The 25,007-nt window shown below is 49.0% G+C and overlaps 2 protein-coding genes across 2 annotated transcripts in view; one reads left to right on the forward strand and one right to left on the reverse strand.

Moving 5' to 3' along the window:
• Positions 1-25,007, reverse strand: part of LOC142035872 (14 kDa phosphohistidine phosphatase-like) — a 381,702-nt gene that overhangs the window by 58,883 nt on the left and 297,812 nt on the right. The window lies entirely within an intron of this gene.
• On the forward strand, positions 163-23,513 carry RXRG (retinoid X receptor gamma). The gene is made up of 10 exons (XM_075038485.1): positions 163-555; positions 11,091-11,350; positions 14,520-14,664; positions 15,362-15,541; positions 19,278-19,438; positions 20,168-20,297; positions 20,920-21,052; positions 21,796-21,887; positions 22,133-22,238; positions 23,047-23,513. Exons 1-10 carry the CDS (start codon positions 507-509, stop codon positions 23,192-23,194), a joined length of 1,404 nt encoding a protein of 467 aa, XP_074894586.1. The 5' UTR covers positions 163-506; the 3' UTR covers positions 23,195-23,513.

Consider the following 25,007-nt stretch of genomic DNA (forward strand, 5'->3'; position numbering starts at 1 on the left):
GGTCCTTTGCGTGTCTGGAAAACACCTCCACATGGCTGGGGCTAGTATAACTAATAAACTGCATCGAGTCTTCACTGGTGGAAAAGCAAAGCACCCCCCTCCTTCCCCACGATGCTCCTCCCCTAAACAACTTAACCCCCCCCCCCTCCTCCCAATATTCTGATCTATACCGGAGTCGTCATGCATTGATCGGCGTCTTATCTGGGCGATTATGCTCCCCGGACGGTCTGCCGTGAATTCGCAGGGAGCCGAGACAGCTGAGCACGGGAGCCAGCCCTGAGCGGCGGCGAACAAGAGCATGTCTCATCCCGGCGAGCAGCTGCCGTCGGCCTGAAGGAAGGATGAGGCCACGGGAGAAGAAGGCAGCTGCCCCGGCACCTTCCGAGAGCCCCCGCTCCTGCAGAGCCATGTCCCGACCCCAGCGGGTTGCACGGCACTCCGGGCGGCTTTGAAGTTAGAGGAGGCAGTTGTGTTTAGAAAGGCAAGAGATGAACTGAAGATTAAACATGTATGGGAATTATCCTCACTTCATTAAGTTTCCCGCGGGCTTTGGCAGTAAGTATTTTACTTGCGTTTGCAATCTGTGCCTTCTGGGTTAGGTGGAGGAACTGATCCCGCAGTAGGAGTATGGGGGGGGCGGGTAAAGGGAATTTAAAAACACGTTTAACCTAGCTCGTTTGTGGCTGTAACCTGCATTGCCTGTGTGCTTGTGATTGAAGCTTTTCTGTGATTATATGTGCTGTGAACTTCAGCGCAGCCAAACCAAGCTGCCTGAAATTATGCAGGCTTGAGTCAAACCACGACTCTTTGCTCTGAAGTTTAGCATATGGCATTTGAGAGATGCATGTATGTGTTTGCGTGTGATGGACTGAATCTATGCATTGAAAGAATAGGATCAAACCAAGTAATTATCTTTCTAATTGCGTTTTTATTAAGTTGTTGGAGGAAAAAATTCCTTTTAAAACATAAAACAGCCCCCAAGAAAACCTAAAGAGGGCTCTTTCCTTGCCTGGTGGCTGTCTCCTGCCCTTGTGACACAGATACCACCATAATCGCGTGAAGCTGTGTCAGATTAGCCAAATGAGGCTGCACAGTGAGATAGCTGTCTGTGAAGGGCTGCGTCTGCGTGGCTGTGAGCTGCAATACCCCCGCGCACGCCAGCTGTGAGAGAGCCCCAGTTGCAGAAACCAGAACTGCTCTTGGGAAATGGGCTTTGCAATTACTGGGGCTCGCTCATTATTTTTATCTGAAGTTATTCCCCTCTTGTCCTAACGGGCGGGGGGGGGATGTGTAAGGGGAGTGGGTTGAGGAGCTGTAGGGTGCTCCCCAACGGAGGCAGGGAGCGGGCAGGTTGGAGTGCTTGGCTGCGAGGAGCTGGGAGCACCCACGTATCGGCTGTTGACAAAATATTGATGCTGCTCCAGGGAAGTTAAAGTGCATTGTTGTTTATGAATGTGCAAAGTCTTAGTATCTCTGGAAAACCCCTCGAGTTTCCAGCCCTTCAGGGTGGGTAAATGCCTCCAGGACTTGCTCTGGAGGCCCCCAGGCTGTATACATCGACCTTTTATTTCTCTGCTAGAGAAGAGGTTTGTGCAGGCATTGAATTGCACGTGGGATGTTCCTGCTACGTGTATATTTTTTTTTCCTCCCTCTTGCACCAGATGCTCACCTCTGGTAATTGTCCAACTCCAGAAAAGTCATTGGTATTGCATCAAGTCATCCCCAAGTTTCACAAGCGCTTGACTTTCCAAAATACCTTTTTAGGCAGTTTCTGCAGAAAAGAGACGACTCGCTGGAAGAATCTATTGCTCACTGGTGGTTTTAAGGAACAAGCAAAGACAAGCCAAACTCCTATTGCTGCAATAAGAGTAAAACAATGGAAGTGTTGTTTGTGTTTAATTTGTGGAGTATTACAAATTTACAAGGAAGCGAAAGAAAAGTGACATTCAGACTCATCTTCATAGGAACCAGGCACAGATCCCTGTAGAAACAGGGGTCACAGCACTCAGCATAGCCTTTGGGAGATTTCTAGGAAAAGAAATTGGTAGTAGGAGCAGAGGTGTTTCTGCTCCACCAGTAAAGGCAAAGGAACTATTCTACAGCCCACCAACAGTTCAGTATATTGGGACTTTAACTTTCATTTAAAAGTATATTTAACTGGTGTTTTAACCTGCTTCTCACTTGGTTTAGAAAAATAGAGGTGTCTTCTGCAGGGGAACTGCTGACAGAGACGCAAAATCATTGCCCAAGTTTTGTTTGGGGTATTTTAAAACAGCTGCTCTGGCCTGGCCTGTGCTCCCTGGACGCTCTAGTCCTGCAGGTTACCACTCACATCTACAGCCCCCTCAAAGCCGGAGAGCTTCCACGCTTCCGTCCAGGCTGGTGGGGCTGGGGTCCTGCGGGTGGTGTGGGGGCTGTCTCTTCTTGGGTCGTTGGGTCTGCACAGAGGGATTTCTGGCTGTTTGAGAAGGCAACTGCTGCTCTGGCCAGACAACTTTAGGGCCCATGAGCTGTGCGAGAGGACAGTCAGGCTTTGAGAGGGATGAAGCAGGGCAAGATCGTGGTGACCATTAATGAGAGGGAGTGTGTGGCAGCTCCCCACCGCCTTGGGGTCCTCGCCACAAAGCCCATGAAGGCAACCTGCATCTCCATCAGGCCTGCAATGTGTCTTTGCTGCTCCTCCCTCCTTTACAATAGCTATGAAACTGTTCCTGGTCCTGCCCGTGCTGGCACCATGAAGGGGGACATCAGGGCGGTGGAAAAGGGCAGTGTCCACACTAGGCTGTCAGCTTGTTGCATTCATTATTCCTGCACCATGTTGCTGGAGGGCACAGTTAAGGTGATGTGGCTGCTGCTGTTCAGTGTGTCTAGATTTTATCGTCGTATTCAGATTTCCTTTAGCTCTGAAATTCTGGGCTTCATTTTGAGCATAACAGCAAAAAAAAAAAAAAAAAAAAAAAAGGCCTGTATTTGCTGTCTTCTTTCTTGCATTCAAGTAACTGTTACATATGCTTTAACTTAATTTTATCTGCATTCAGGTTAAAAATAAGGTACATGTTTTTGACAGTGTGTATAACTGTCACTTTGATCTTAAATGTCTGCATTACACCATCGAATTTGGCTGAGAATGTACATACACAAATTGGTAATAAGCAGATGATTTGAGATGACAAAAGGACAGTCAGACGCTAAAGTATTACAGATGAGTTTGTAGACTAGCAGGGAAAGTGTTCAGATGAGCGACCCTTAGTCATCTAAGGCAGGAGACTTGCAATAAGGTAGATGGATTTGCCTTCACAGCCTGGGCTATAGGAGCAAGGAAAGGGCTTCAAAACGTGTTTTTATTCTCCAGAAGGATGCATTTCATCCGGACCCCAGCTCCCAGGGCAAGGAAAGATGCTGTGCTGGCTGTCCTCTCTCTTTGAGCACTCTCTGGCAGTTGGTTGGGGACAAGAACTAACTTGGCTCCTCCACAAAGTCTCTTTTATTAGTACTCATGTAACTTGGCCTGTGGCCACACCACCTCCGGCTGCAATCTTGTCAGCTCTCCCAAGCAAAGCAGGGTTAGGCCAGGTCGTTTGGGGGATAGGGGGAGGAAAACCCAGGTTGTGCCTGCAGTGGGGCTGCTGCCTGGCTGGTGGGCACCTTTTTCTCCTATGATGGTCCCAGGTTTTGTGACCTGCAGGATGCTTTTTTCCCTGGGTGCCACAGCTTGCCATGTCTGTGCCTGTAACTGCATATGTCAAGATGGAAGAAGGCTCTTTGGCCCAGCAAAGGTGTGAGAGAATCCAGTGACTGGGCAACTCCTGCAGCCAAAGCAATGCAGATTTTTTTGTTTTATTTATTTTTATTGTTTTGTGGGGGTTTTTTGTTTGGTTTTTTTTGTTGTTGTTGTTGTTGGTTTTTTTTTAATTGCCTTCAATTGCCTGGGGCAGCCACAGACCCTGTAGCTGGTGGGATCCTTTCTGATGGGGACCTGTAGTCTCTCCAGGAGTTTAAAGACCACTGTAGGAATTTGTGCACGTTTTTTCAGTGGGAAATCTGATCAGACAATCATGAAAAAACCCTTCAGGCCTCAAATTCAACAACTGTTATTTCTTTGGAGATGAGAAACTTTATCCAACTCTTGTGTGTTACTGTGGTCACCAGGGGGGATGTGATACCTTGTTAGGGTGAGTACATTTGCCTTGCAGTCTTTATTTTAATTACCTGACAAGCAGTTGCTAAAGGAGTCTTTGGTTGGCAAGATCACCATAGTCATAAAGTTACCCTTGCATGTAATGCATGGCTGCTGTCAAAGTCATGGCAAAGCTTGTGTAGTTTCTGTGGATTTTGCTCCTTCCTTCCCTCCTCCTTCGCTTGGCTTCCCAGAGAGGAGAATATGTGGTTGCAGTGCAGGTGCGTTTTGTCCAATGTCCTTGGACGTATTAAGCTATTGACCCACTGTCCAATTCCAGTCAAAGCAGACCAAGATCTCAAAATAGCATCTGATGCTGAGACTGCACCAGGGCAGGTGAAATTCTCGTGTGCTTCCAGCCCACGGCTTCTTGTGGGTCAGGTTTTGGGTGGCCCCTGTTTGGAAGGGCGGCACAGGAGCATTACCTGAGAGAAGGAGCAGCTTTTCCCACCACCTGGAGAGCTGAGGGAAACTTTCTCCTGCCCTGTGCAGATCCCTGTCGCAGAAGCCCCTGCTCATGTATGTGCCAGCACACCTCCAAAAATTTTTTTCTCCTCCATGATGTTTACTGTCAGGGGGAGGCTGCATTATTTATTGACTCAGAGTTGAGTAGGGAGATGGAAGCACAAAGGTTACTGGACCTTAAAAGCAAGACAAAAACAATAACCTTTCTGTAGGATATTAGCATGGCAATCTGTACTGCCTATGGAAATCTGCTTGGAGAGTTAAAAATATCACCAGAAAGGGAACAGTTTTTCGGTTTATCTTCCATGTATTCAATAAAAACTACTTCTGCAGTCATAGCAGCAAAACTTTGATTCCAGTTAGCACGGGTTCCCTGCTACATAACTGCATCCAGTTTCAGGAGTGTTTCTCACAGGTATTTTCCCTTGAAGGTCGTCCCCAAGGACAAGTTGCCTGCCAAGCTGTACCTCCCACGCACGCCTGTGCTCCTCTGCTGAAATCAGCCCTTCTCTGCATGTCTCTTCCCACTTCTTGGTGCTTTCTGATCTGCGGAGGATGTAGTATCTGCAAAGTTTTGCTAGTCGTGTGTCAGGCGGGGCAACTTGCACCTTTAATTGTTCATGCCAAGGAAATGAATCCTTTCCGTGTATATCTGAGGCCTCAAAAGCACAAATGTGTTTTTTTGTTATTTGAACAACTCCAGCTTTTGATTTTCTCTGACATTAAAAACAAAACTGTGAAGGTTGAAAGTATCATCATCTCTAGGCTTGCCAGGGATCTGCAGGTCTCAGGAGGTAGGATTGCTTTAGGCCTTAGTTGAAGAAAGACCCCAGTGTGTAACACAGATACCTTTCCTCTCAAGGCTTTGCTAGGTGTTAGAGCTGAAGGGGTATGAACGAAAACAAACTTGCAACGCATGTTGGTTAAATAGACAGCGTATGTAGGGCTTGGATGTTTCTGGTCTCTGTGCGTTCTCGTTCCACTTTCTGCTCAAATGTAGTTGCTGAGACTGGTGTTTCCTGCCATTATTTGGGTGAAAATCAAAATAGCTTTATTGGTTGCAGCCTGGACACTTCTCTTCCTACTGCTTTTGCTGAAGCATTTGGGGTCACTTGCACACTCTTGCAGGTAGCCTTTGCCTCCACGCCTGCCCCAGTTTTACCTGTGAAGTGCTCACAGCACAGAGGTATCCAAGCTGGCTTTATCAAGCTAGCATTGGTCCTGGACCACTTTAGCTGTGTTAGCCCAGACCTGGCTGTTTAGCATTGCTGTGGTAGACCTGGAGTTTTGTGCTCTGCAGGTGCATCTGTCGGACACCTATGCATCTGCTGTGATGTGGACGGTGTTCTTCTATTCCTGATTTTATGAGGCTATTCATGCAAGTTTGCCATCCCTGGACTAGGATTTTGCTAAAGTGGAGGTAAAACACAGGTGGAAGTGGAGTATCAAAGCTTTGTGTCCTTGCTTGGCTTCAGTCACTGGTGGGTGAATTTAACACTTGCTTATGTCCTCAAGGGCACTGTTTTCAAAATGCAGAGAACTGAGTGGTTCTTAGGGTCTTCCCTCATTTTTTTCTAATGTCAGCAGAGTTGTCTACGCTGATGTTGGATATGATCCTTATTCTGAATGCTAAAGCAACAGGATCTGTGTGTACGCTTCCAACCCACAGCTGCTGTTTGCAGCAAGTGATGTGCTACATTTGCAGAGGCAGTTTGAAACAGCGAAGCACTCAGAAGCAAGTTTCTTCTTTTTTAAACTTTGCTTCCTACAAAGAGAAGGCTGGAGTGTGTGAGTTTCTGTACAAGAAAGCTTGTGGAGGGTTGATAGAGGCATTGGGTTCTCAGGACACTGCATGTTTGCAGTGGAGACATCAGAGAATCCGCACAAGGCAGTTCCTGCCTGTCCTCTCTTCCCCTGCTCCTCCAGGAGAGAAATAAAGACGGTATCAGGCTTCCCTGAACCTCTCTTCAGGAAACTACCTGTCCAAGCATTAATGTGGATGGGGGAGATAGGGAAGAAGGATGTAAACAGCCTCATTTGTGGATCAGAAATAAGCTGGTCTTGAATCTGGAGTCGGTGGTTGAAAGCAGTAGCAAGCCCAGATGCTTGATGCAGGGTCTCAGCTGGTCTTCCCCAGCAGACGTGGGGGACCTGGCCGGTCTGGGAGCCGCACTCGGTGCTCGCGGGCAGGGGCCGTGCCAGGCACAGAGCCCTCGCCTCCTGACGCAGGGCTGCCCTCCGCTCTGTGGGGCCCAGCCACAGCTGGCTGAATCCCCGGCGTTGCTTGTCACCTCGCATTACCTGACGGACAGACTCCAGGTCCGCTTTGGCCCTGCGTAAATGTCACCTGTGCCGCATGCTGCTGGAGAGCCAGAGGTGGCCAGCTGTGGCTGGCGTGAGTCCTGTCTCCCCAGTCCCCCCTGCTCTGTCCCAGAGCTGCTTCCCTACTGCAGAGCAGCTCCTCGCTGGCCCCGCTCTGCTTCCATCCTGACGCTTCTGTTTGTCCCCCAAATGATGGGAGAAAATACCTCGAGGAAAGCCGTGCCATCCCTGCGAGCTCAAGGCCTTTCTGGTTGCTTTCTGTTGGGATGTGGGATGTGGACCGTCAGTATTTTCCTGCAGATCATTTCGTTTAATCATTTTCAACCAAAATGAATCAGGCTTGCAATCTCTGTCTGCATGGTCCAAGCCACCCTGGCTCCTTTGGGCTGACGAAACAACTTGGAGGGTACTCAGGGAATAAGTAACCCCAGTGTCAAGGATGCTTTAGCATGGCTCTTCCTGCACACCTTCTGCCAGCTGTGCAAATTGTTCCTTGCACAAGCTGATAACCTGGTAGCAGTCACATCTTGTATCTCTCCTGGAGCACTCCAGCCTGAAAATGAGAAGCTGAGAGGAGTGTTTCCCCAGGTGTGGGAGGGTGCATTTCTGCTCCCTCAGGGATTGACTTGGCAAACTCATCGCAGGGAGGGACTAGAAGTCAAAGTTTGGACCACCTTGCAGGAGTGCTTTGCTTTGATGTTTTTTTTTGTTTGTTTGTTTTGTTTTGTCTCTGCTTTTCTAAATGGGGTTTGTATTACAGTTTATAATGGATGGATAAAATTGTTCATTGGTAAATGAAAAGTTAACACTGATAGTTTTGACCAACAGATTTGTCACAGCCTTGGTAGGGCAGCGTGGTCAAGCACTGTGCTTTGTGTTGTCAGGCCCTGGCAGAACCTGGCTTTGCTTCTTGTCCTGGTTTCGGCTGCGATAGGGTTAATTTTCTTTCTAGTAGCTGGTATAGTGTTATGTCTTGGATTCAGCATGAGAAGAATGTTGATAACACACTGAGGTTTTCAGTTGTTGCTAGGTAGTGTTTAGACTAAGTCAAGGATTTTTCAGCTTCTCATGCCCAGACAAGAAGGCTGGAGGGGCACAAGAAGTTGGGAGGGCACACAGCCAGGGCAGCTGACCCAAACTGGCCAGAGGGGTATTCCAGACCATGTGACGTCATGTCCAGTATATAAACTAGGGGAGTTGGCCTGGGGGGGAATCGCTGCTTGGGAACTAAATGGGCATCAGTCAGCGAGTGGTGAGCAATTGCATCGTGCATCACTTGTTTTGTATATTCCAATCCTTTTATTATTGTTGTCATTTTATTATTGTTACTATTATCATTATTAGTTTCTTCCTTTCTGTTCTATTAAACTGTTCTTATCTCAACCCACGAGTTTTACCTTTTTCCTTCCAATTCTCTCTCCCATCCCACTCGGGTGGGGGGAGTGAGTGAGCAGCTGTGTGGTGCTTAGTTGCTGGCTGGGGTTAAACCACGACACACCTCGGTGCTCTCCAGTAGATATTTTCATTTATCCATCCATCTCTACCAGCAAAAAACTCCTTCATGCATTCATGCTTCCTCTTTGGTGTCTCATTGCTGGGGTAAGAGAGGTAGCCACAAGCCCTCCAGGCTTCCTGGCTTTGACATTTGATCCTGCCCTGGGAGCTAAGGGATTCCCCTGGCCATAGCCCTTGAACAGTTGCCTCTTGGCATGGACACAAAGCACACCATTGGGCTTGCCCTGGCCAGCAGTCTCCTTGGGTGAAAGCCTTGCTCTGGGTCCTTACAAAACTTGGAGCCTTTCTAATGGAGAAGCTTAGTAGTGACAGTGTTTCTGTAAGGTCTGGTGTAAATGCAAACAGTTAAGTAACTCTCCTGGGAGTCTTTTCTTATTGGTTTAAATCTTCTGCATGATAGTTTCAAAATATGCCCTTTTCTGTGTTAATGGAAAAGGATGAAGAATCATTCTTCTCCTTAGCTGTCCTGGTGTGATAGATTTCCGCCCAATCTCCCCTTCAGTGGCTTATTTTCCAAGCTGAATGTTCCTCAAAGGCAATGTTGTTTATCTAGTTGTTTAAAGAGGCATAAAAACAATTTCTTTGTAAGTCTGTGCTACAGATGCTGGGGAGGACTGCATGCTATGGCACCAGACTACTCACAGGTGATGAAAAATGCATTTGCTTTTCTCTGAAGCCGATAATGGCACAAGTCAGGATGGCCCTTTTAAGTGCCAGGAGACAACCCAGGTACCTCTGTGAGCTGAGCGCTTAGGTAAGGCAGGGGCCAGGCAAACAGCACAGCTTCTGTCCACTGCTAAAGGCTCTCCTGGCAGCTGTCTCTGGGGCGAAAGTCTTTTGCGCTTGGAAGCCATTACGAGGTAGGGATTTTGCTGTCTACTAACAGAAACCAGGCTGCGTGTCTCCGTGATGGTGGCAGGGGGATGTGGGGTGACTCTCTCCAGCAGCAGGCAGGAGCCCTGGCTCTGCCTCCAGACCGCCTTGCTGCCTCCAAGGCTTCTGCTGTTGTCATTGAGCCGGCTTCCTCTTGCCGCACATCGCTTTCCCACTGGGAGAATTGATCCAAAAAGCCAAAGCAAGAATTGACAAAGACCTTTTCTCCCCCTCTCTCTGCAGAATTAAGTCTGAAGTGGGTTGATAACAGCGGATCGAGTCCTCCTTGACTCTGACAAATGTCTTTAATGTTATTCAGCAAGCTGACCTTTTCCCGTCTTTATTGTGCATCTTCCCTTTGAATCAGATTTGATTGTTACTTCAGGTAAAATAACAAACACTGTCACGTAAATAACTTTGCAATAATGTTAAAAGGAGGAAAAAAACAAACAAAACACCAAAGCGCTGCCTTACTTGCAAATGCAATGGGAACAAGCATCCTCTGTGCCAGCCATGGAAAACCAACTGTGTGACCTTCCCACACAACATCTTTGCCTTGCTACTCCAGGGAATGATCTCCTGTGTTGAAAAACCATCAGAGAAACAATGGTTCATTGAAATGTTAACAACAGCTAATGCTAACTGGGGTTGGTAAATTCTAGGGGAGGGAGAGAAGGTCATATAAATCCTTAAAATACAGCTAGATACATAACCCGTCAGGACTAGTGGGCATTTGACGCCCAGATACCCTCTGAATATTTGAGACTGGTCTTATAGAAGACAGCGTTTAGGCCTTGGGTGATGTGTTCAACCTCAGAGACTGCCCTGAAGTGGCAATGATCAAGGTTATATTGCTTTTCTATGCTACCTTTTCCCCAGCGGGATTCAGGGGCAGATTGATCTTACAGGGCTACCGTGAGGCTCAGTTTGGCAATGTGTACTGGAGCTCTTTAGTGTGGAAGGAGGAAACCCTCTTTCCTTGTGGCTGTGAGACTGTCTGCCCAGGTACGTACGTCTGTGTGGCCACAGTCTCTGCTCTGTCTCGTACTAAGCGAGGAAAAGTAATGGGCAAAATATTTTGTGGGTGGCTTGTCCTGTCATCTGCATTGCTAGCATGTCATGGGCAGTTTCTGTCCTGCATTGCTCCAGCTCCTTCTGAAGATGCTGCCATCAAGATTTGAGAGCTGGAGGACCACATGAAACAGCACGGTGGAGAGGGAAGTGGGTGGGAAGGGGAAGAGCTGAACCATGGGAAGGGGAAGAGAAGCCTCCTGAGCACGATGTCCAAGCCATCGCAGGAGCGAAGGTGCTTCATAAGACACGGGGACCGTTTAGGGTTTCTAGTCTGGTTGGTGGGGATTTCATGGTTTCAGATGCGCGCTGTCTCTAGAGCCGGCTTGGACAAAAGAAATAGGACCTCAGGGAATAGTTCAGAGAAAACCAGCCTGAGGCAGGCAGGCAGCAGTGCCTTCTTTCAAGTCAGCTGAGGCACCAAAGCAGTGAAGGAAGATTTGATTATTAAGTATTATATTCATAATATGTTTTATTGCTGTACATAACTCTATTTCCCCTACCATAACCAATGTTTTGCTGTTTACCTTTATAGCATAAGGCATGTTTGCTGATTGGCTTTGAGCCTTGGCCAGCATCTAAGCTGACATGACCAAGGCTGGGCAGCTGATTGCTGTACAGCCGGCCTCGCTCATAGTGCATTTAATCTTTCTGCTTCTCCCCGTAGATTCCCCTGTTCACGCCAGCTCCACATCTGTGAGCCCATCGTCGAGCCTTTCCACGGGAAATTCGGTGGAGGGGCACCACAACTACCTCGAGGCCCCTGCGAACGCCTCCCGGGCGCTGCCGTCCCCCATGAACGCGATCGGGTCTCCGGTGAACGCGCTGGGCTCGCCATACAGGGTCATTGCGTCCTCCATTGGCTCGCACCCCGTCGCTCTGTCCTCAGCCCCAGGCATGAATTTTGTGACGCACGCCAGTCCGCAGGTAGGCAGATGCGCACACTTGCTTTGCTACAATTCGTGGTGTTCGGTCTGGGTAAAGTCCCAAAACCTGGGGGAGTGGGTTGGCAGGTGGGGACTCCGGTGTGTTTTGGCCACTTAAGGAGATCGGCTATAAAGAGCAATTTCCAGCACGTGAATCTTTCTGCCTATATCATCCTGGCACAGACATAGAGAAGACACCTGTATATATTTCAAAATACCCTGCACAATAAGAGGAGAAAGCTAATTCCCAGGTTTGTTCTCACTACGGGTGAAGTCCAGTTCTCCTCCACTGCATCTATTGCAGTGTGTATGTGGAAATAATTGGGATAGCCAAGGGCTGCATCATGTGAAGCATTCCCCTTTTTCCTGCAAAAGGATATCTGTTTTGTTTATTTGGAAAGGAGACAGACTTTCTGGAGAGAGACAAATGTTAATGCTAAATGCCAGCCACGTACTCCGTGTTGCATATAAACTTTGCCTGTAGAAAAATGAAGCGCTCCCGTCCTTAATGCCTGAGCTCACTCAGGTGCTGAGGTTTCCCCTCCAGACAGGAGGAAGACCCAGGCATTAAGGTTGGTGCCTCCCCGGAGCCACGGATGGGCTGGGAGCCTTCCAGAGTGGCTCTGTGGGGCAGGGACAGGGACTCGCTGGCCCAAGAGCCTGACACCACCTCTGGCATGGCTGGGACCGAGGTGGCAGTGTGGAATTTTGATAGTGTGCTGAAATGTTCTGGGAGTCCAGAAAGTAGTGGAAATTCTGCCTTTTATTAACAAGACTTCGCGTTTTATTAGTGGGACCTGAAGGTAGGGAGTGCTCAAGAGCCTCACGGCTCCTGCTGAGGCAACAGCGGGGAGGTGGTCCCCAAGCCCTGTCTGCCCCATACCCCAGTGCTACACCACGGTCTGTCTGAAGCTCTTCCTATACCTGCCACCAGGGCTGGAGAGGATGGTATGTGGAAGCCCCTGAAGAGCTCTGAGAGAGTATAAGGGTAATTTGGCAGGCTTGGCTTGCCTTTCACCAGCATCCTCAACTCCTGCGTGGGCCTGGGCTGTCTGCAGTGAGCATCCTTCCTCCCGTTGCACCACCCAACAGTTCCCCATCGACCCGATGATATGTGTGCCCGTGGCATCCAGGGCAGGGACTTCATGGTGGTGGAGCTGGTGGCAACACTGGCTGCGTGGGAGCCTTTCCTTTGGGGTTGGGGATGGTCGGGGAAGCGGCTTCCCCAATCCGGGCGCTGTGCCAAGTTCCCAGCTCCGAGGAGTGGGCTTCGTTTGTGTTGCCTCTAATGCAAGGAGACAGCTGGGCCTTGGGGATTCAGCAGGGAGGCAGCTAATGGATTTGGGTTCAAGGAGTTGTCCCAGATATCATACATGATTGCACTTAACCTGCAAGAGTCAAGCTCCAAGGACACTGATGGCTAAAACTGCCCCGTTTCCCGCCCCCCCATACACCCTTCCTCTCTGTTATTGTCTCAGAGTGCAGCCAGAGAGAAAGAAAAGGTGGTACCTGAGCTCTGAGTAACGTTTTAAACCATAAAAAGTTCCTCCTGGCTCAGCATCTTGCCAAGAAGAAGTTATAGGGTAAAAAAAGTGGCTGGACACTTGTGGGGAGGAAGGGGTTGATTTCTCCTTTCCTAGGGCCAAGTGCAGATTTTGAAGCATGAGGATTTACAGCTGCCAGTGCCTGGGCTTGGGTCTCTGCTGGGGAGAGCAGACCTCTGTTCCTCTGGGCAATTTTTCCCTATACGCTTTTATTTTCCAGTGGGGCAAAATAACCTGGCTCCTAATCTGGTAATTTTTGGTGGATAATTCGTATTTTCAATGTCATCAGACCTTTGAAGCTTTGAAAATGAAGGGACGGTGGTGAGGGAAGATGAAAACAGGCTTCACCTTTTTATTTTTCTAATGACACGTCCAAAAATCCCAATGGGATGAACCCTTCTTGTTCTTTGCTGAAACTTCCTGTGGAAATTATTATACTTTTTCATGGGAAATGGGCAATTTCGTGGAGCAAATGAGAACTTGCAACAGCATGCATGAAATCTAGTGGTTTAGAAGTTATGGAGACTGTAATGAAGGCTGTAGCTGGATTTTCATCCAAAGCCTTGTTTTCTGTCCCTGCGTCCGCCCTCTTGCTGGGAAGAAGAACTTCAGCTGACAAATTGGGGTGACTGTTAAAAACAACCTCAATGATGAAGAAACCATCCCCAGCCCTCGAAGTATGGCAATGGGAAAGATGATTTGATAGTGGTTTTGGAGAGACATTGCTCTGCCCAGACAGCTTTTGACAAGACGTGTTCAATGGCCCTTAATCCTCACTGCCCTGCCAACAACAGCTCAAAAGCAAACAACAATAAACCGAAGCCCTGGGCAACATCAGGCTTTGGTCTCTAATCGATGTCAGTTTGTAACCTTTAACTTGCAGCAACCGTGAGCAGCTACTGGGAATCTCAGCTGGGGGCTCTAGGCCGTTTGCCTGCATCTCACTGCAGCTGATTTTTAGATGCTTAGCCTGCTCTGTTTTTTTTTTTTTTAAATCTGGCAACCCCAAATCTGCTCCGTTTTCCAGCCTGTGATAGCATTTGGGAACCTAAGTCCCAGGGAAAGACCAAGATGGCCATGTTTTCATGTGTTTATGCAGATTTGCATATCATGAGACAGGGAAGGGAGCCTACTTAACACTTTTTTTTTTTTTTTTTAAATCATTACAGCTTCCCTAGCCATGCAGCAGTGCAGGTTTAATTGCAACAAATTGTCTGGCTGCAAAGCTCTTCCTTACTAAGCTGTTAGTGCTCGGGGCCACAAGCAGCCAGTGATCAGCATCCTCTAATGACGCGGACAGGATCCCACCAGCCTTGTCGCTTGGAGGCTGTAAGTGAGCAGCTGAGGATTGCTGTCTGCCCTTTTCCAGCTCTGCTTAGTCCTGGCTTTGGTTACAGCATCAGGGCAGGGTGAGAGGCAATTCTGCTACCAGGCATCTGCTTAAACTCCTCCAGCTGGATTCACCAGAGGATGTCTCTCTGCCCATGGCAGCCCCATGGAGTTGCAGGGGATAAGCTTGTGGGACGAGCCCAGCAGGAGCATCAAGGGAGGGGTCAGCTCAATTTGGGGATGGTTTCATTGAGGTATGAGTCTCTCTAACCTGTCTTGTGGTTTCTGCTTCTGCAGCTCAACGTCCTGAACAATGTCAACAGCTTGGAGGACGTAAAGCCCTTGCCGGGTCTCCCGGGGATCGGGAACATGAATTATCCATCCACAAGCCCAGGTTCCTTAGCCAAACACATCTGTGCCATCTGTGGGGACAGGTCCTCAGGTAGGAGGTTTTTTTTTCTTGGGGAAGGCTTTGTGTAATGAAAACTCCCCTGATGCTCTGAAGCAAGGCTTGTGCAAGAGTGAACACTGTGGAGGCTCACTGGGGCCATACTGGCATTGCAGGATTTGTAGCTGGGTCTGGCTTACCCAAGGGCAGGCTGTCTGTTTTGCAGATTAGTTGCCCTGTGCCCAAAAGAGAGCAAAACTAAAAGCCGTGCTCTTCTCCCTTATGTGTATAATCTCATTTTACATTTTGTCCCTGTTTATCAAAGGTAAATTTACCAGAATCGCTTGTGCTTTTACTTACCTGTGCTTTGTATTAGCTGGGCTTTGGCTGTGCCGGTTTTTTTTTCTCCTACCCCAGAGACCTGCAGCCTGGCTGGGCATTGCAGACCCCCTCTATATCAGTGCATCCCACTTGCTACCTATGGCTTTTCTGCACTTGCACTGCAGCTAGATGTGACTCCACGTCCTTCCCCTGGGATGCGGTCCCTCCTTATCACAGGAAAGCAGTAGTCCTATAGTTTGACTGCTGCTGGTCACTATTGCTGTGAAGAGCCACTAAAGCCAAGTCTGGCCTGCTAAGGTGTTACCCTGCAGCCAGTTTTTTCACCTTTGGGGTTGGTTTGAGCTCCTCCGTGCTGAAGGGAAGGGCAAATGCCTGCCTGCCCGTTGATGGCCTCCCCTTGCCTCCCCAGGGAAGCACTATGGGGTGTACAGCTGTGAGGGCTGCAAAGGCTTCTTCAAGAGGACGATCCGGAAGGACCTGATCTACACTTGCCGCGACAACAAGGACTGCCTCATAGACAAGCGCCAACGCAACCGCTGCCAGTACTGCCGCTATCAGAAGTGCCTCGCAATGGGGATGAAGAGGGAAGGTATGTGCAGGCTAGTGGAAGGAATGGGCTTGTAGAAATTTTCCTTGCATTCATTAGGGTAAATCTGGCTCTCGGTGGCCCTCCAAGGCTGGAGCATTCCGAAAACCCACCCTGACAGCTTCAGGGTGTTCTTGACCTCGTTTTGTAAAGGAAACAAGGCTGATGGGGAAGCTATTACATTGTATTTTTCTTCCCATCCCACCTAACCACACATACTGGTGACTATTGAACCTATTAACTGATTTTGACCCATGCTTGCCTTTAGTTAGTGGTCCTTAATGGCCTGGATGCCTTGGACTCCTGTAAACCTCTTGCAGCCTGCTTGTCTCCTGCGTGAAGAGCAACCTCCTTTTTTGTTTTCAGCTTACTGGCTTCATTTGTCACCACCTAATTCTTGCACTGGAAGATAAGGGTGAATAACTTATTTCTATCTTTTATTTTATAGTTGTCTGTCATTTCCACTCATAACCTCACCTTTGAGGATGAGCTCTGGTACAGCTCACATCCTCTGGTGTTTGTGCTGCAGGAGAGCGCTGTATGGAAGCAGTTCGTGCAGCCTCTTCCATACTCCACATGCATTTACTGCAACCCCTGAAGGACTCTGTTTCTGGCCCAAACCATCTAAGGTGTTGATCTGGAGCAAGGATCTGACCTGAGGCAATTGGACTTAGAGGGATTTTGCACTGATTTTAAGGAAGCCTCCAGGAGCTGCTGAGGGTGACGTGTCTGCAGTGTGTCCTGCAGCCCTGCCTCTCCCCCACGCAACTCTAGATAGTACAAAGGTCTTTGTAAAAGCCACCACCGTGTGAGTCTCTGGTATGTAGTGTGTCGTGGTTTAGCTCCAGCCAGCAACTAAGCACCACACAGCTGCTCACTCACCCAGTGGGATGGGAGAGAGAATCGGAAGGAAAAAAGGTAAAACTCATAGGTTGAGATGAGAACAGTTTAATAGAACAGAAAGGAAGAAACTAATAATGATGATAATAACAATAATAAAATGACAACAATAATAAAAAGATTGGAATATACAAAACAAGTGATGCACAATGCAATTGCTCACCACTTTGACCAGTTTGGGTCAGCTGTCCTGGCTGTGTCCCCTCCCAACTTCTTGTGCCCCTCCAGCCTTCTTGCTGGCTGGGCATCAGAAGCTGAAAAATCCTTGACTTAGTCTAAACACTACTTAGCAACAACTGAAAACACCAGTGTTATCAACATTCTTCTCATACTGAATCCAAGACATAACGCTATACCAGCTACTAGAAGGAAAATTAACTCTATCCCAGCTGAAACCAGGACACATGCAAAGGCAAGCCCAATGCTATGGGTGTTTATCTCTCCACCTCTGCCCCCTGCAGCTAGCTGCTCCCTCCTTGGTGGAGCAAGGACCGCTGAGCTGGATTGTCTCCCAAATTATCCTGACAGATGCAAGGTCAGGTAATGACAAGTAGCACAGTATTTAAGCTGCTTTTTTCCAAGATAAAATAACTGTGCTGCCTCCAGGGTTGAATGCTAGCAGGCAGTGTAGCCGTCCCTTTTTGGAGGCCACACTGTCCCCCTGCAGAAAACACAAGTCAATCCTTGTGTGGGAGCTCAGACTGTGCAGCCCAGAGCCTGGGGAAGCAGCTGTAACACTGGGCAGAGGCTGAGCCTCATCCTGTTCCCTGTAGCATCATCGATGCTGCGCTGCCTCAACCGCTCAGGGCAGTGGAGGACTGCGAAATGCCGAGCTTGAATCAAAAACCTAATCCCAGGCACAGCTTTCCCTTCCAGCTGGGTGCAAAGTGATTCAGAGGTCCAGGGTGTCAACATAACTTCCCTTTGCAGAACATGAAAATTTAAACCGCAGAATCTTGGTGGATCCTGCAGAGGTTTGGCTGCAATAATCACAGGAGCTTTCCAGGAGCTGCAGAAACTGGGGACAGATTGCAGCTTGAACAAGGAATGCTGGATGAGTTTGGGGGCTGAGTGATGGGACTGGTATTTCCTTGGCATGCTCTTTCTTCAGCTAAGATTTTGATGACTTTAGAAACACTTCCCTGGTTTCTTCCTGTCCATTACCCTAAAGAGGTCAAATGCTTCCTCCAGCTGGCTGGCACATATATGTGTCCTGTGTTGCCCTCCCTTGCTGGTGCCAGACTGGATGCCCCACTGAACCATCTCCTTGGGTGCTGCCAGTTCCCCAGCAGCTGGGCAGTGTTGGGAAGCACATCGTCCCAGCTGAGAGAAACGCAGGGAAGTGCTGAGCATTGCAAAGTGGTCAGGAGTCTCAGTGCTGAGGAACCTCCTGTGGTTTGGTCCTTCCCCTGAAAGCACCCTAACATAAGCCAGGGCAAGGCAAGGCTGATGCAAGGTATTTCCTGACACCACTGGGTACAGCAGAGCAATAAAGACAAATGGGAAAGAAATCTCCTGTTCCAAGTATCTGACCTAAAACTTGTCACACCCTTCTTCCAGCAGCACTTCCCTAATTGAGAAAATAGGGGTCAAAATCTTGTGCAGGCTTGCTGTGAGCTGTGGGCTTGCTGAGCTGGACCCTTCCTTGATGTCCCCTAGTGTTTATGCAGGTCCCCTCTCCTCTAAAAGGACTTTTTATCCCTTGGCCTTGGTGGTTTTTCCACACCTCTGGATAGTGACTGCCTGGTGCTTAGCTAAAAGGTAGGGAAGCCGTTAAGCTGTTGAATACTGAAGCACCAATGTCTGTGTGGCAGGGGCCAGCTTTGCAGCCAGCTTCTCCCCCACTGAACCTTCATTTTGGGTGTGTAACTGCCTGCAACTCAGTACAGGGCGTTCCTTGAAACCAAGCTGGCTGCCTACCTGTCCCTTAGGGGTTACAGGGCATTTTTGGCCCCTGCCTGGTGCTGTGTGCTCACACAGGGGAGTGATGCTAGCAGGGCTGTAGTTTTGGGACATTTCTCCCCAGCAATGAGCTAAACTGATAATGACCCCTGCTGGTCACTTTTTTTTTTTTTTTTTTTTTTTTTAAGCAGGATTTTCTTATTTCCCTTTGGGATTTCTCCAACAAAAATGTGCACCCAGGACTTCTGTTGAGCACAAGGCTTGGCGTACTACGTATATATGTCCCACACTGACCTGTCCTCCACACACCCAGCAGGCCTGGGAGTTAATAGCTGAGATCTGGAGAGAATTTCAGTGATTCTGTTCCTCCAGTCAGTAGATACTTTGGAAAATGTATAGAGATGGGAGAAGAGAGTGAAGACATTGGGGCATTCAGAGGTGCTAGGAACTGCTTTCTAGTGGAGAGGGTTGGGAAGAGAGATGGTGGAGGGAGAGGTGACACCAGGGCTGGGTCAGGCTGGGTAATCTTTTGCTCAGGAATGAGATAGGCAGCGTGTGTGGATCCAGCTGGGAGCGAGGGACCATCTAAGCCCTGCTGCTGGCTGCTCTGGCTGCTGTGGGACGGTTTGAAGCACTTCACAAACACAGCAAACCTCAGTGTCTGGGTGCTGGGTCCCTCCTGCCTCCTCCAGCATCTAGTAACAGCCGATTCCAGGCTGCCACCTGGAGGTATCAATTCCTCTTTCCTCTATTCTGGAGCTTCATACCTAGGAAATCACAACCTTTTGTCAAATTTGGAGGCCACTGGTCTACAGCAATCCCAAAGTTTTTTGGAGGGATGGATATCTGAAATATCCCTTCTTCCAGAGGAAAGGGGACCCACTGCAAGCGGGTAAGTATTGCTGTGGATGTAAAGAGCTGTGTTTCTGTCCTGCAGCTGTGCAGGAGGAGAGGCAGAGGAGCAGGGAGCGTAGCGAGAATGAAGCTGAATCCACAAGCAGTGGCAGCGAGGACATGCCAGTGGAGAGGATCCTGGAAGCCGAGCTGGCAGTCGAACCCAAGACGGAGGCGTACAGCGACGTGAACACAGAGAGCTCAGTAAGGGCCACTAACATCACTTGCAGCTTGAGATGAGAGCCTTTGAGGTGCGATTTGAAAAGATAAACCCCACGTGAACGGCTAGCATTTTGCAAGGGGATTTTGCTTCGCACCGACTAAAAATCACCAGCAATTTTTCTTTTGAAGCTACTCTGAATGACAATTAGGAAACAGCCTATACGTTATTTTCCTAGCATTTTTTTTCCAGTTCCCATTGGTTTCAACGAGTAGATAGGGCAATAGGTGGATGCTGGAGAGTCTGAGCCCTGTGCTGGCTTCCACAGTTGCACAGCCCTGGACACTGCTTCTCTGCTGCAGTGACCGAGACTGGAATGGAGCTGGGCATAGCAGGTTTACTGCTGTGGTTTTACTGGTTTGGATAAAACTGCTGTTCATGCCCATTCAGAGGCTGCTTGATGGCTTTTAGATACGCTCTGGAAGCAGGACTGCAGCCTGCAATGCAAGGCTTGCTTTGCAAAGAACAGCAAGCAAATGGAAAAGTCTAGCAACCAGATGATTTGGCTGATTGTGGAGGGGATAGTAGTAATAAATATCTTCTTTTCCCACAGCTGAGTTTATTGGCAATTTGGTCATTTTACTTGTGGCTCTGAGTATTGTTAACTTGATCCGATACTGTGTCCAGTGCAGACAGTGATTATCAAAGATTTTTCATTGACAAATTCTCCTCTTTTCCTCTGCTCTTTTCCTTTTGATATCACTTTTAATTAGACAAATGACCCTGTCACCAACATATGCCATGCAGCTGACAAGCAGCTCTTCACACTCGTCGAGTGGGCCAAGCGAATCCCCCACTTCTCCGACCTGACGCTGGAAGACCAAGTCATTCTCCTCCGGGCAGGTAATATCCCCAACTTGTGGCCTCTGGGGCTATTCCTGGTACCCCATCCCTTCTCTGGGCTGTGTGCTGTGCCAGCCAGGCTGGGTGGTGAACGTGAAATCCTGAGCTGATCCATTCCTGCTGTCACAGGGCAAGCAACCCATCCTGAGCCATGATGAGCAGTTGGCAGAGGTTGTGGATGGGGCAGTGGAATCTGTTGATTGTTCCCCTCTTCATGCAGACTTGTAGGAGGGTTGGGGGAGGGTGAATAAATGTGACTTGTTAATGCAATTCCTGTAACTGCAGAACTTACTATGTGTGGGGCACGTTAGTGTGTAACATGCAAAATGATGTACAGGGGTTGCTGATGCAAGGAATATGTTTTTCTTAGGAGGAAAACCCAGCATATTTTATTTTATTTTATTTTTCCCCTCCTCCTTTGAGTCTTTTTCTGCACCTTCCTTGCTGCTGGTCAGAGTTTACCACCCCTTGCAGCGTTGGCAAGGGTGCAGTTGGTACCTGGGGTCCCATCTCTCCTGTAAGCTGAGTCTGAAGCCAGCAGGGAGAAACCAGCTCTCCTGCTCCATGTGGGGCTGATTTTTTGCTGAACTGCCTCTTGTGTCCTGTCCACCTCCTCTTGCAGGCTGGAATGAGCTGCTCATTGCCTCTTTCTCCCATCGCTCTGTGTCAGTGCAGGACGGTATCCTTCTGGCCACGGGCTTGCATGTGCACCGCAGCAGCGCTCACAGTGCTGGTGTGGGCTCCATCTTTGACAGGTATGTGGCCTCTTTCTGTCATCCCCTAGCAATGGCAGCCAGGCTGGCTCTGTCTTTCCCCTCGGAATGGGAAACATGTCCTTAGTGACAGCTAGAGCTAGAGCAAACCCATAGTGATTTGGGGCAGAACTAGCTGAGAATGAGGAGGAGACACTTGACTGGCTTAAAAACCAAGAATGGGGTGAAGGCACCTTGGAAAGGGATTTGTAGCTGCAGAAGCAGATCTTTGGTTGGGTGTGCAGGGGGAGGAATGCTTCTCTGCCTTCTCTCAAGAGTTAGCTGTAACTGGATCTAGAGCTAATACTGATCAGCAAGAGCTTTAGCTGGCAAAGCCTTAAACCCCAACTTGCTCATATGACAACTGCACATGTACTGTCCATGCTACGCCTGCTCCCTGCCTGGCATGTGCAAGGGCAGTGCCCATGTTTTGCACGGTGAAATGCGGAGAAAAACCCACGTGGTTTTCTGCAAGTGAGGGCAAATTGCTCTCCATAGTCCGAACAGCACGGAAACTGTGTGCTGAGCAAAGTGAGAATGGGAGCGAGTTTGATGCTCAGGTCCCTGGATGCTGCTGATGCACATGTAGAAGAGCAGTGTGTGGCATGGCTGTCCCTCAAAGCTGCCTCTTCCTGCAGAGAGGAATTGGGATATTCCCAGTGCTTGTCCCAGATCTTTTTCAGCCTCCAGCCTTGCTGTCTGTACCTGGCTCTGATTGTCTGCCCACCCGTGTCCCCCACATGCAGAGTTTTGACAGAGCTGGTGTCCAAAATGAAAGACATGCAGATGGATAAGTCGGAGCTGGGGTGCCTGCGAGCCATCGTCCTGTTTAACCCAGGTAAGTCTGAGGCCTGGGGCAGTCCCAGGTGACACGTGTGCCCTCTGGGCCACAGCAGGTCACGGGCAAGAGGGCTGTGGCAGCGAGCATTAGGACTGCAGACAGATTTGTCCCAGTCCCTGGGTGCACGGTTAAAGAGAGCCCAAGTCCTCTCCCGCCCGTGCGTGCAGTCACTCTGCTGGCAGTGGAAAGGACCCCTCTGCAGTGATTTTTTTTCCCCTACCCGTATTCTCTCCCTCGCCCAGATGCCAAGGGTTTGTCCAGCCCCTCAGAAGTGGAGTCGCTGAGGGAGAAGGTCTACGCCACACTGGAAGCCTACACGAAGCAGAAGTACCCAGAGCAGCCAGGGCGGTGAGTGTCCCCAGGCAAGGCAGGCAGCTCGGAGCAGCACCCTGGAAAGAGGAGCCTGAGGCAGGGGTGTCTGTTCTAGCTCTGCCTGAGCCACCCTCAAAGCCAGGGCAGGACACCAGCCAAAACTGCCTGAGCAGCCCAGCTCCTGCAGCACTGTCCTCTCAGCCTTTAGGGTGCCGGCGAGATGCGATTTTCTTGCTTTTCAAATCCAATCCTACCCTCTGCTGGTCGAGCTCTCAAAACGCTGGATCCGTCCCCATCGCCACCAGCCCAGCGATGCACCCACAGCATCTTCTGCTATTTTTGGCTCTAGATGCGAGCGCAGAACGCTGCAAGCGGGACGTGGGGAGGGGGAGGCAGGCTGCCAGCTGCACCCCCCCCCTGCAGCTGCGCCTCAAAACAGGAGGCAGGGGTTGGCAGAGGCAGTGCCGAGGGGTTGCGGACCCTCTCAGGAGGCTGGGGATTTTTGAAGGCGGTTTCAAGAAGGATTTAAATGGCACCATGGATGTGTAAGTCACTAGTTCAAGTCTTGGCTAGAGAATCTGGACTTTTTTTTTTTCTTCTTTTTTCTTTTTTTTTGAGGTTTTAAAAATGCTAAATTCTGTTTTGAAGAGATACATATTCCTTCCGCACATGCAAAGAGAAATGCTTATTTTGAAAGCATAGGGGAATCTAAGGCAGAGAACTCCCTAAGGCATTTTGGGGGAGAATTGGGGTTCTGCTTTCCAAGTACCTGGCGGAGGCTTGGAAACACGTGGGAGGGGGCAGCCGGTGCCTCCCGCATGCCTCTGACTCTGCTCTCTTCCAGGTTTGCCAAACTCCTCCTGCGCCTGCCGGCGCTGCGGTCCATCGGGCTGAAGTGCCTGGAGCACCTCTTCTTCTTTAAACTGATTGGGGACACCCCCATTGACACCTTCCTCATGGAGATGCTGGAGACACCCCTGCAGGTCACTTGAGGGTCTGGCTCTTCTCTGGCCGGACCCTGGCCGCCCGTGCCCCTGCACAGCCTCCTACCCCTCTGCTCTGAGCCTGCAAGAGCTCGAGAGATGTCCTCCACCCTCCACTCCTCCTCGGTGGGATTGTCGTGTTTTGTACAGCTGTAAATCACCCCCTCTAACCGTCCCCTCCCTGGCCTGGCTGTGGGGGGTCACAGATCCTCTGACCAGCTAACCATTCCCCTGCCCCCTCTGTACAGATAATTGCTTTAAATTATTTTTTCACTCTCAATAAAAGCCAACAAAACAAATAAAAGAATATGAGAGGCACTGATTGGAGCTGGCAGAGCCGTGTCCTCTTTTGCTGCGGTCACACGTCTGGCTTGGGATGGGGCTGAGGGACACCCTCCTGAGACTTTTGGGCAGGAACATCACTCGGGATATCGCTGCTTGTGCTGATGGGCACAGTCCTCTGGCCAAGAGAGGACGGGTATTTTTGCTCCTTGCTCCTGCTAAGGAAAGACCTGGAGAAACTTGCTGCTTTGAATCGGAACATTTCGTTCCACCATCTTAAAAAGAAACTCTTGGACTCTGAGTTCTTTGAATTTTTAAAGTAATTTTAAAAAGTGACTTTTTAATGTGCTTTTTATTTTCTGAGCTAGTCTAGCCAGTGAGGGAAGAACCAAAGTGCTTCATTTTGGTCCAGATGGAGTATTTTGGGGTGACCCAAACCTGGTGTGCTCATGGATAATTTTCATTTTTTTGATGGTTCATGGATCCTGTTCTCAGGCTTCATTTTTTTTTCTCTCTGTATTTTTGCACTGGAAACAGGCTCTTCAACCCCAAATTTATAATCTCATACCTCCATAAATGGAACTTGCGGAGAGGGAAAGCACAAGACATTCTAACAAACCTGCCTCAAAGGTCTGCTTGGTCTTTCCCCTGCTCAAATGGCACTGCTGGAGCTTCCCATTGCAACTGAGCTAACCAGAGTCAAATGAGTTAAAGACATTAATTTGTTCAATATGCGGAGCTTATCCTGGTGGGAAAATGTCCTCCCAGGAACCCAGCAAAACTGTCTGTATTATTATTCATAAAACAGGTGTAGTGTTAAGTGATCTGCCCCTTCTGACCCTCTCAGCAGACAGTGCGGTGAGATGCAGCCGTGCCTCGTCTGTCCGCGTGACAGATTGCAACGCTGCCGCTCCGCGACTCGGGGAAGTTCGAGGGAAAAGAGTAGTGACAACAGGAAAGAAAGAAGGATAAAAATGAAACATTTTGTTAAAACTCCCACATGGGGACATGATTTATTCTGCAGTATTTCATTGTGAGAAGGAAAAAGAGAATCAAAAGATCAGGAAAAAGAAACAAAACCCCCAAATTATGAAAACTCTGATTTTTTTAATTTTCTTTTTTTTCTGGTGACACTGAAAAAAAAAGGAGAATTTCAAAAGAGGTGAAAAGCACTGGCCAAGAGGCTATTTTTAATTGAAAAGGTGATTTTCCATTAAAAGGCAAGTGTTTAAAGACAGAAAATATTCAACCTGCTCATTGTCCTTTGCTAGAGTTCGAGACACTGCCTGCAGACTGTTCTGGGATGATACCCACACCATGCTGCTGGTTAGACAAAGCAAGAGGTTACCTCCAGCCTCGGCTGCTACAGGCTTCCCCCTCTGAGCTGTGGGCTTCTAAGAGCTGGTCCCCAGCTAGCTGGGTTGGGTTTCTTTTCTGATTATAAAGCCCTGAGTTTCTCTTGACCTCCTTGCTCTCAGGTTTGATGGTTTAAATCAAGGAGGTTGGTTGGCATTAGCAGACTTAGCGAGAGAAGGGCTGC

The sequence above is a fragment of the Buteo buteo genome, chromosome 10 (genome assembly GCF_964188355.1).
Source record: "Buteo buteo chromosome 10, bButBut1.hap1.1, whole genome shotgun sequence".
Classification (NCBI taxonomy): Eukaryota; Metazoa; Chordata; class Aves; order Accipitriformes; family Accipitridae; genus Buteo; species Buteo buteo.